This window comes from Oncorhynchus tshawytscha, linkage group LG25 (assembly GCF_018296145.1).
Source record: "Oncorhynchus tshawytscha isolate Ot180627B linkage group LG25, Otsh_v2.0, whole genome shotgun sequence".
In the NCBI taxonomy this organism is placed as follows: domain Eukaryota; kingdom Metazoa; phylum Chordata; class Actinopteri; order Salmoniformes; family Salmonidae; genus Oncorhynchus; species Oncorhynchus tshawytscha.
In genome coordinates this window covers 29,425,192-29,437,627 of record NC_056453.1, presented here as the reverse complement: position 1 = coordinate 29,437,627, position 12,436 = coordinate 29,425,192, and the positions used below count along the sequence as shown (strand labels likewise).

General features: G+C 45.0%; 1 protein-coding gene across 2 annotated transcripts in view; it reads left to right on the top strand.

Moving 5' to 3' along the window:
• Positions 1–12,436, top strand: part of itga9 (integrin, alpha 9) — a 160,029-nt gene that overhangs the window by 65,752 nt on the left and 81,841 nt on the right. For both annotated transcript variants that reach the window (XM_042306211.1, XM_042306212.1), the window contains exon 15: positions 9,055–9,215. In XM_042306211.1, the coding sequence (XP_042162145.1) occupies positions 9,055–9,215 (161 nt within the window). The remainder of the gene's footprint in view (positions 1–9,054; positions 9,216–12,436) is intronic.

The window sequence follows — 12,436 nt, the reverse complement described above, 5'->3', positions numbered from 1 at the left end:
GGATTCTTCCGATGACATTGAGAAATACACCACATCAGTCACTGACTTTATCCATGAGTGCATTGAGGACGTCGTCCCCACAGTGACTGTACGTACATACCCCAATCAGAAGCCATGGATTACAGGCAACATTAGCACTGAGCTAAAGGGTAGAGCTGCCGCTTTCAAGGAGCGGGACTCTAACCTGGAAGCTTAAAAGAAATCCCACTATGCCCTGCGACGAACCATCAAACAGGCAAATCATCAATACAGGGCTAAGATTGAATCATACTACACCGGCTCTGACGCCCATCAGATGTGGCAGGACTTGCAAACTATTACAGACTACAAAGGGAAGCACAACCGCGAGCTGTCCAGTGACACAAGCCTACCAGATGAGCTAAATCACTTCTATGCTCACTTCGAGGCAAGCAAGACTGAGGCATGCATGAGCGCATCAGCTGCTCCGGATGACTGTCTGATCACGCTCTCCATAGCTGACGTGAGTAAGACCTTTAAACAGGTCAACATTCACAAGGCTGCTGGGCCAGACGGATTACCAGGACGTGTGCTCCGGGCATGTGCTGAGAAACTGGCATTTTCAACATGTCCCTGATTGAGTCTGTAATACCAACATGCTTCAAGCAGACCACCATAGTCCCTGTGCCCAAGAACACAAAGGCAACCTGCCTAAATGACTACAGACCCGTGGCGCTCACATCCGTAGCCATGAAGTGCTTTGAACGGCTGTTAATGGCTCACATCAACACCATTATCCCAGAAACCCTAGACCCACTCCAATTTGCATACCGCCCAAACAGATCTACAGATGATGCCATCTCTATTGCACTCTACACTGCCCTTTCCCACTTGGACAAAAGGAACACCTATGTGAGAATGCTATTCATTGACTACAGTTCAGCGTTCAACACCATAGTACACTCAAAGCTCATCACTAAGCTAAGGAACCTGGGACTAAACACCTCCCTCTGCAACTGGATCCTGGACTTCCTGATGGGCCGCCCCCAGGTGGTGAGGGTAGGTAGCAACACATCTGCCACGCTGATCCTCAACACTGGAACTCCCCAGGGGTGTGTGCTCAGTCCCCTCCTGTACTCCCTTTTCACCCACGACTGCATGGCCAGGCACGACTCCAACACCATCATTAAGTTTGCTGACGAGACAACAGTGGAAGGCCTGATCACCAACAACGACGAGATAGCCTATAGGGAGGAGGTCAGAGACCTGGCCGGGTGGTGCCAGAATAACAAACTATCCCTCAACGTAACCAAGACTAAGGAGATGATTGTGGACTACAGGAAAAGGAGCACCGAGCACGTCCCCATTCTCATCGACGGGGCTGTAGTGGAGCAGGTTGAGAGCTTCAAATTCCTCTGTGTCCACATCAACAACAAACTAGAATGGTCCAAACACACCAAGATAGTCGTGAAGAGGGCACGACAAAGCCTATTCCCCTTCAGGAAACTAAAAAGATTTGGCATGGGTCCTGAGATCCTGAAAAGGTTCTACAGCTGCAACATCGAGAGCATCTTGACCGGTTGCATCACTGCCTGGTACGTCAATTGCTCGGCCTCCGATCGCAAGGCACTTCAGAGGGTAGTGCGTATGGCCCAGTACATCACTGGGGCAAAGCTGCCTGCCATCCAGGACCTCTACACCAGGCGGTGTCAGAGGAAGGCCCTGAAAATTGTCAAAGACCCCAGTCATAGACTGTTTTCTCTACTACCGCATGGCAAGCGGTACCGGAGTGCCAAGTCTAGGAAAAAAAGGCTTCTCAACAGTTTTTACACCCAAGCCATAAGACTCCTGAACAGGTAATCAAATGGTTACCCAGACTATTTGCATTGTGTGCCCCCCCCAAACCCTCTTATACGCTGCTACTCTCTGTTTATCTTATATACATAGCCACTTTAACTATACATTTATGTACATACTACCTCAATTGGCCCGACCAACCAGTGCTCCCGCACATTGGCTACCCTGGCTATCTGCATTGTGTCCCACCACCCGCCAACCCCTCTTTTTATGCTACTGCTACTCTCTGTTCATCATATATGCATAGTCACTTTAACCATACCCACATGTATGTACTACCTCAATAAGCCTGACTGACCGTTGTCTGTATATAGCCTTGCTACTCTTATTTTCAAATGTCTTTTTACTGTTGTTTTATTTCTTTACTTACCACATACACATACTTTTTTTTCTCCGCACTATTGGTTAGAGCCTGTAAGGAAGCATTTCACTGTAAGGTATACACCTGTTGTATTCGGTGCACCTGACAAATAAACTTTGATTTGATTTGGTCTAGTCTGGTTATAATCCAGCCAATAGGTGTTGACTGTTTAGATGTGGTCCTGGTTGGTTGTTTAGGTCTGGTCATGGTGTTTTAAGTGTTTGGTCATGGTTATCGTTTGACTCTTTAGGTGTGTTCATGGTTGACTGTTGTTTGGGTGTGGCCGCAGTTGGGTGTGGTCGTGTTAAGCACCCCTCAGGATAGGGAAATAGCCTGCTGTTTCATTACATAATGAGGAGCAGGTCCAGGGCCAGGCGTAACAGGAGGAATAAGGGTCCTCTGTTCTCTTCTGTTTGACTGTTTGGCACGACCAGTGGAAAGTAGTTCTGCACTGCAACACCTCGTGTCTTTCTGTTTGGTGATGATGCCCGGTAGTGTATGTATGTGTGTGTGTTTCTGTTCTGTTTGGTGAAAACGCCTGGGCCGGTAATGAACACTCAACGCCCCTTTCCGCCTGACAGGGTGAGGTCATGGAAGGCACCCCCTCACACACACAAACACGCATACATGCATGCACATACACACAAACCATGGCGCAAGCACCACACTGAGATGCATACACACACACACACACACACACGAGATGCACAAATTCACACACCCACACACACAGTACATTTACATTTTTGTATGTTTTTTAAATAATTGGGAATAAAGTGACAGACAGTAAACAGTAGCAGCGTATGTGATGAGTCAAAAAAGTTGGTGAAAAAAGCGTCAATGCAGAGTGTCCAGGTAGTTTGGTTAACTATTTAACTAACTATTTAGCAGTCTTATGGCTTGGGGGTAGAAGATGTTCAGGGTCCTGTTGGTTCCAGACTTGGTGCATCGGTGCCCCTTGCCGTGCGGTAGCAGAGAGAAAAGTCTATGGGTGTTTCCAAAATGCACACTACTGTACTCTACATACTCAAGTGCATTTTATGAGGACGTTCTCTTGAATACATTCTTGTGAGGATGAGAGTGTGGAGAACGCATAAAACATTTCATTTGAGAAGCATTCCCCCTACGTATTACCTCGCACTGCATCTCCCCATTCTCTGAACCTGATTCCATCCAGGACAATGGCAACAATAGAGACAAAACATACACAAAGAAAATGTTTTATTTCATAATTATCATCGTAATCTATCTAGCCAGCAAGCTAGTTAAACAGGCAAAAATGTCCTAAAACTAATGGTATGCAAGGTATATGTCAATTATTTTTGGCTAGCTAGCTATCCAGTTAGCCATATTGACTTAATATAGACTTACCTATTCACTAAACCTTCCTTCTTCTAGCCAGGACAATGGCAATAAATCCAAAAGAAGATATACACAAAGCAAACGTTTTACTTCATAACTATCAGCTGGCTATATGTGAATCATAATAATGTAGCTAACCAGATAGTATAACTGGCAAAAATGACCTAAAACCTATGTTATCCAAAGTAGATGTTAATTCTTTGTTGGTAGCCACAAAGGACTGTTAGCTAGCTATCTAGCAACTAGCCAGTTAGCGCTATTGACTTTCTTTTTTTTCTTTTTTTAACCACGTAGGCTAGTTGAGAACAATTTCTCATTTACAACTGCGACCTGGCCAAGATAAAGCATAGCAATTCGACACATACAACAACACAGAGTTACACATGGAATAAACAAAGCATACAGTCAATAATACAGTAGAACAAAAGAAAACAAAAAGTATTTTTACAGTGAGTGCAAATGAGTTAAGTTAAGGAAATAAATAGGTCATGGTGGCGAAGTAATTACAACATAGCAATTAAACACTGGAATGGTAGATCGGTGTGCAAGTAGACATACTGGGGTGCAAAGGAGCAAGATAAATAAATAAATACAGTATGGGGATGAGGTAGGTAGATAGATGGGCTGTTTACAGATGGGCTATGTACAGGTGCAGTGATCTGTGAGCTGCTCTGACAGCTGGTGCTTAAAGCTAGTGAGGGAGATGTGACTCTCCAGCTTCAGAGATTTTTGCAGTTCGTTCCAGTCATGGGCAGCAGAGAACTGGAAGGAAATATGACCAAAGGAGGAATTGGCTTTGGGGGTGCCCAGTGAGATATACCTGCTGGAGCGCGTGCTACGAGTGGGTGCTGCTATGGTGACCAGTGAGCTGAGCTAAAGCGGGGCTTTACCTAACAGAGACTTGTAGATAACCTGTAGCCAGTGGGTTTGGCGACGAGTATGAAGCGAGAGCCAGCCAACGAGAGCGTACAGGTCGCAATGGTGGGTAATATATGGGGCTTTGGTGACAAAACGGATGGCACTGTGATAGACTGCATCCAGTTTGTTGAGTAGAGTGTTGGAGGCTACTTTATAAATGACATCACCAAAGTCGAGGATCAGTAGGATGGTCAGTTTTACGAGGGTATGTTTGGCTGCATGAGTGAAGGATGCTTTGTTGCGATATAGGAAGCAGATTCTAGATTTAATTTTGGATTGGAGATGATTAATGTGAGTCTAGAAGAAGAGTTTACAGTCTAGCCAGACACCCAGGTATTTGTAGTTGTCAACGTATTCTAAGTCAGAGCCGTCCAGAGTAATGATGCTGGACGGGCGAGCAGGTGCGGGCAGTGATCGATTGAAAAGCATGCGTTTAGTTTTTCTTGCGTTTAAGAGCAGTTGGAGGCCACGGAAGGAGAGTTGTATGGCATTGAAGCTCGTCTGGAGGTTAGTTAACACAGTGTCCAAAGAGGGGCCAGAAGTATACAGAATAGTGTCGTCTGCGTAGAGGTGGATCAGAGAATCACCAGCAGCAAGAGCACTTACTATGGTCTTACGACCTACACACACTACAGTGTGTATTGTAGGCAGGTAAACATGCCAAAATTAACACAGCATGTATTTATTAACGTAGCAAGATAAAATATTGTAGTCAGGCAAATATGAGATGTGAATAGGCAACATTTCATTCTTAACTCAGTGTATTTTCTCTTGCTTCAGTTGAAATAATGTCCACCATTGATTTTTTTAAAAGCATTCTTTTTACATGGTTGCTTCATATTTCTTTGCATACTTTCCATTGAAGCTTGAATCAATGCATGCTTCAAAATATGTACATGTAAATGTTCCATTTCGCATACTTTGATTTGGACTTATACTCCAACCCTCCCATGCTTCAATTTGCATGCTCTAGAGCACGGTAATATGCATTTTGAGAAACAACCTGAGTTGGGAGGCTCGACTCTATTCCAATTTTTAGGGCCTTCCTCTGAGATTGCCTCATATAGATATTGCCTCATCTGTGGATCTGTTGGGGTGTTATGCAAATTGGTGTAGGTTGATGTGAGTAATGTAAGCATTTCAAGGCTACAGATGTGAGAGCTACGAGGCGATAGTCATCTAGACAGGTTACCTTAGTCTTCTTGGGCAGAGGAACTATGTTGGTCTGCCTGAAACATGTAAACTGGGTCAGGGAGAGGTTGAAAATGTCAGTGAAGATACTTACCAGCTGGTCAGTGCATGCTCTGAGTACGCGTCCTGGTAATCCGTCTGGCCCCACTGCCTTGTGAATGCTAACCTGTTTAAAGGTCTTACTCACATCGGCTATGGAGTGTGTGATCACTCAGTCGTCCGGAACAGCTGGTGCTCTCATGCATGGTTCAGTGTTGCTTGCCTCAAAGCTAGCATGGATGGCATTTAGCTTGTTTGGTAGGCTCTCACCACTGGGCAGCTCGTGGCTGGGTTTCCCTTTGTAATCTGTGATAGTTTGCAAGCCCTGCCAAATCCGACGAGCATCAGAGCCAGTGCAGTAGGTTTTGGTCTTAATCCTGTATTCACCCTTTGCCTGTTTGATGATTTGCCGGAGGGCGTAGCGGGATTACTTATAAGCATCCAGGTTAGTGTCCCGCTCCTTGAAAGCGGTAGCTATAGCCTTAAAATCAGTGCAGATGTTGCCTGTAATCAATGTCTTTTGGTTGGGATATGTACGTATGGTCACTGTGGGGACGATGTCGTCGATGCACTTATTAATGAAGCCGGTGACTAATGTGGTAAACGCCTCAATGTTATCAGATGAGTCAGGGAACATATTCCAGTCTGTGCTAGCGAAACAGTCCTGTAGCTTAGCATTCACTTCATTGGACCACTTCCGTGCTGAGCGCGCCACTGGTTCTTCCTGTTTGAGATTTTGCGTGTAAGCAGGAATCCGGAGGATAGAGTTATGGTCAGATTTACCAAATGGAGGGCGAGGGAGAGCTTTGTATGCATCTCTGTGTGTGGAGTAAAGGTGATCTTGCCTTGCTTTGCCTGTAGTTGCACAGGTGACATGCTGGTAGAAATGAGGTAAAGCAGATTTCAGTTTTCCTCTATTAAATCACCGGCTACTAGGAGCACCACCTTTTGGATGAGCATTTTCTTGTTTGCTAATGGCCCTATTCAGCTCTTTCAGTGCGGTCTTAGTGATAGCATCGGTTTGTGGTGGTAAATAGACAGATACGAAAATTATATATAACTCTTGGTAAATAGAATGCCTCATGATAAACCATACTAACTTCGGCGAGAAGAACCTTGAGACTTCCTTAACATTAGAGATTGCACACCAGCTGTTGTTAACAAAGATACAAACACCACTCCCGTTGAGCTTACCCGACGCTGCCGTTCTTTCCTGCCGATTCATAGAAAAACCAGCTGGAATATTATCCATCTCCTTGTTCAGCCAAGTTTCAGAGAAACATAGGTAATTACAGTTCTTTAGATCCCGTTGATAGGATATTCTCAAACAGAGTTTGTTCTCCAGTGATTGAAGAATAGAACAGAGAGTAGAAGCGGATCATTTACTCTCCACCGTAGCTTCATCAGGGTACCTGTACGTCAGCCTCTATATCGCTTTCTCTTCCGAGTGTCAGGGATTAGGGCCCGGTCTGGGGTGAGCAGTATGTCCTGTGCCGCTGACTCATTGAAGTAGAAATCTTCATCCAAATCAAGGCTGTTGATCACTGTTCTGATGTCCAGAAGCTCTTTTCGGTCATAGGAAACGATGGCGGAAACATTATTTACGAAATAAGTTAAGATCAGCTCCAAAGAACACACAAAATAGTAGAATTGGTCAGGGGCCCGTAAAACGTCCGCTATACATCCCAGCTTCATTTCCTGTGTGTGTGCATGTCTGGTAGTGAGACCTTCAACTAAGGCTTGACCTAACTGGGGCGGTGGCAGTCACGAAATTCCGTCAGCCGGTGATTTTCAAGCAAATAACTGTCGGTCTCACGGTAATTGACAGTTAATTATCATAAACATAAAAATGCAGCATCTCCTGGCGCCCACACACAGCCTACAAGCCATTTAAAAAAGTCTAATGAATCCATGTGATATAGCCTACACCTTCACAATAAGCACTTGATAATGCTTCGAATTTCACAGCGGCATCCACTTTGTGGCCGTAATGCAAGCAAGCAATGCAGATGTTGAAGCACGTTGGCTAGGAAAAACTCCCTAGAAAGGCCAAAACCTAGGAAGAAACCTAGAGAGGAACCAGGCTATGAGGGGTGGCCAGTCCTCTTCTGGCTGTGCCGGGTGGAGATTATAACAGAACATGGCCAAGTGTTCATAAATGACCAGCATGGTCAAATAATAGGTCTGGGACAGGTAGCACGTCCGGTGAACAGGTCAGGATTCCATAGCCGCAGGCAGAACAGTTGAAACTGGGGCAGCAGCACGGCCAGGTGGACTTGGGACAGCAAGGAGTCATCATGCCAGGTAGTCCTGAGGCATGGTCCTAGGGCTCAGGTCCCCCGAGAGTGAGAAAGAAAGAAAGAGAGAATTAGAGAGAGCAAACTTAAATTCACACAGGACACCGGATAAGACAGGAGAAGTACTCCAGATATAACAGACTGACCCTAGCCCCCCGACACTACTGCAGCATAAATACTGGCTGCTGAGACAGGAGGGGTCAGGAGACACTGTGGTCCCATCCGATGATACCCCCGGACAGGGCCAAACAGGAAGGATATAACCCCACCCACTTTGCCAAAGTACAGCCCCCACACCACTAGAGGGATATCTTCAACCACCAACTTACCATCCTGAGACAAGGCCGAGTATAGCCCACAAAGATCTCCGCCACGGCACAACCCAAAGGGGGGGCGCCAACCCAATTTAATCTGGTCTTTACATATACTAAATAATATATGTGTAATTTAGAATGGACCATTATCATGCACCTGTATCGAAACGAGGCAGCGGGAAAAAATACATGTCATCTATGCACTTAAATAGCGAATGGAGGATGCTATTCCCCGTGGGATCCTCCTCTTTTTATTAGCGGCCATCACTCTGTTTTCTCCCGCAATTGCATAGCCTATAGAAATGTTGATGAGCTCATGAAGTATTTGATTAGATTTTCTAATACATTTGCATTGAAGTCAAGAGTGATTATAGGGACAATGTAATGCTGAGTCTATTGTAGTTAGCAAGTTTGGTAGGCTACTAATGACCAGCAGCATCAGAGCTTGGAGAAGCCTAATTACAGTAACTATACAGTAATGTGGAATTTGACTGCCTTCATGACACGTGACCGCCAGTGTGGAGGTAATACGTCACCGCATCAGCCCTAGACCTGACTAAGATCCACCTAGGATCGGAACATTGTCACTATTAAAAGGTGCTATTAGGAGCCTTACATTGCCTCTCTAACTAACACATGTGGGCCTCTCTCTCCCCTATGTTTGACTGTATTAATATGTCTTATTCAGACTGTGTGAAGTGAAACATGACTTAGCTTTATCTAACCCATGATTCCCAATCTCTCTCCTCTCTCCCAGAGTTGCTGTATAACCTGACAGCTGATGTGGATAAGAGACAGAGGAGCCAGCCTTCTAGAGTGTACTTGGTTCAGAACGGAGCCCAGATGAGCTCTGTGAGCAACGAGCTCAGTCTGGACATCAACACAGTGGAGTGCCACCAGTACACTGCATACGTTAAGGTGAGTTCCTAGACCTCAGTCATATGAGGGAGTCAGTCATATAGCTTTCACCTGGATTCACCTGATCATTCCTTGTCTTGGAAAGAGCCGGTGTTCCTAATGTTTTGTACACTCAGTGTAGCAAAATGCTTGTGTTTCTAGCTCCGACAGCGCAGTAATATCTAACAAGTCATATCTAACAATTTCACAACATATACCCAATACACACAAATCTAAGTAAAGGAATGGAATTAAGAATATATAAATATATGGACGAGCAATGTCAGAGCGGCATAGACTAAGATACAGTAGAATATAATACAGTATATACATATGATTAATGAAAAATATGTAAACATTATTCAAGTGACTAGTGTTCCATTTATTGAAGTGGCCAGTGATTTCCAAGTCTATGTATATAGGCAGCAGCCTCTGTGCTAGTGATGGCTATTTAACAGAAGCTGCTTTTCAGTCTTTCTGTCTCAGCTTTGATGCACCTGTACTGACCTCGGCTTCTGGATGATAGCGGGGTGAACAGGCAGTGGCTCGGGTGGTTGTTGTCCTTGATGTGTGTGGTTGCATGTGTGTATGACAGTTCAACAGTCTATTTGAGTGGTATTTGACTGTAGCCTGCTGGGTCAGGTCAAAGGTGAAAGGCAGGCGGTCATAATGGTTCACAAAACCACTGTTTACTTTGACTGTGCTGTCATCTCCAAATGGGTAGAAACCATAGACATTGAAACCAGTTGATAGTAATAGCGCTGACCTCATCCACGTATTCTTAGGGAAAACTCCCGATGGCGCATGAAGCCGGAAGTATTTGAATTTGAAGCGCTCAAAGGATAATGGCCGATGTAGTCGTTTTCATTCTGCCTGAGAGAGTAAACCCAATGCTGCAAGATGACGTCGCCGTCAATAACGGAAGCCTTGGACATAAACAGTCGAAAACCAACCGATCGCAACTCTGTTAGGCTAGATTGGATTTATATATAATTTATACAATTATTTTATCTTGATTCTATATTTTTATATATTTGTAGTCTATCTTTATCATTTGTGCAACTGCTCTGTCATCCTGTTCTCCGCTCTGTCATCCTCTGTTCTCCACTTTGTCATCCTCTGTTCTCTGCTATGTTGTCCTCTTGCAGACCCATAGACATTGGTCAGCCACTCCATCTACTCTTGACAGGCTTGTTGACTCAGCGCTCTCATCTGGATAGCACACCACACCCCCTTAAATGCATAATTCACCTAAGAGGGGATCGAACTTGATCATAATTTAAAAGAAATAGAGGCCAAAATGGCAGGCCCCCCCCCCCAAAAAAATGTGTCCGTTCTGGGGCCTCCCGGGTGGCGCAGTGGTTAAGGGCGCTGTACTGCAGCGTCAGCTGTGCCATCAGAGACTCTGGGTTCGTGCCCAGGCTCTGTCGTAACCGACCGCGACCGGGAGACCCGTGGGGCGATGCACAATTGGCCTAGCGTCGTCCGGGTTAGGGAGGGATTGGCCGGTAGGGATGTCCTTGTCTCATCGCGCACCAGCGACTCCTGTGGCGGGCCGGGCGCAGTGTGCGCTAACCAAGGTTGCCGTGTGCACGGTGTTTCCTCCGACACATTGGTGCTTCTGGGTTGTATGCTAGCTGTGTTAAGAAGCAGTGCGCCTTGGTTGGGTTGTGTATCGGAGGACGCATGACTTTCAACCTTCGTCTCCCGAGCCCGTACGGGAGTTGGAGCGATGAGACAAGATAGAAGCTACTAATAACAATTGGATACCATGAAATTGGGGAGAAAAAGGGGTAAAATAAATAAAAAATTAAAATATATTTTTTAAATTGTCCGTTCTGGTGATCATAATTTACATAGGCAGACTATGGCTTTTGGCACCAAGCAGAGCTTGTGACTTCACGCTCCAGATGGACAGAGAGGGCCTTGTAGAAACAGGAGGCAGAAAAGTAATCTATTACACAGACAACATAGCTAACTAGCAGGGAAATATGTGACTTAAACTGGAGAAAGAACCCTCCACACTCACTGTTGAGCCATACAATTTTCAGTCATTTAATTTCCAAGCTTTCTGTCACAGTAGTAAACCTTTGTCACTATTCTCAGATAGTATAGCCTAGAACTCTAACGAAGCCTATTTTTAAACTAAGTTTTAACGACTGCAATTTGCATGGATCTTGATGTGCAGACAAAAGCTTCTCGTACTCAGTAAAAACAGTAGACAGACGCTCCATTGTCACTTCATAAGTAGTTAGTTACTTTATGGTAGCCAGCTGATTCAGAAGCGGCAATAGAGCGGACCTATGTCCTGAGGTCTGAGGGCGTACATTTATGTCTCACCTCCTGCTAATGGGGACCAGAGGTCCCACCCCACACAGAGCCTGTACATTTTACTGGCATTCTTCACAGTGGACCCCAGGCTCATTTCTCCCTGGGAGGCTGAGCCTGACTGAACTATGCAGTGAAAGGATCTGTCATTATAATGCTAGCCTTCTCTTCATCTCTCTCTCTCCCCCCCAAACAGCCCAGGGTTCAAACACCATTCAAAAACTCTTATACTTTATCTGTGCTTGCCTGGTTTAATTGTCCAATAGAATAGTTTCCAAAACTGCAAACCCCGCCCATCTGGCACTCCAGGCAGGCTAAAGCAAACACTCAAAGTATTTAAAAGATCCCTGAACCCAGAGCTTCTACCCACGCATACAGCCCTGTGATAAGTATACTTAAGTGATAATGCCTGAGAAGCCAGTATTTGGAGGATATATTGGCATGGGTGTTGTTTAGTATATCCTCCAGTATATCCTCCAAACACCGGCTTCGATGGCATTATCCCTTTTATACAAAGGGTTACCAACATATTCAAATAATGATTGACATATTTTAATTAAAAACATTATTTTATTGAATGTATCATACTATTTCATCCTTCCACAAGATATAGTCACGAAACAAATCTAGGGTTGCTACCCAAACCACAGGACGTTTGTTCTATTGGTTCTGTTGCCAGAGATACGACTGTGTCTATGGACGCGACCCAGTCGTTCAGTCTTTTAGTTCTGTGTCTATGGACGCGACCCAGTCGTTCAGTCTTTTAGTTCTGTGTCTATGGACCACGACCCAGTCGTTCAGTCTTTTAGTTCTGTGTCTATGGACGCGACCCAGTCGTTCAGTCTTTTTGTTCTGTGTCTATGGACGCGACCCAGTCGTTCAGTCTTTTAGTTCTGTGTCTATGGACCACGACC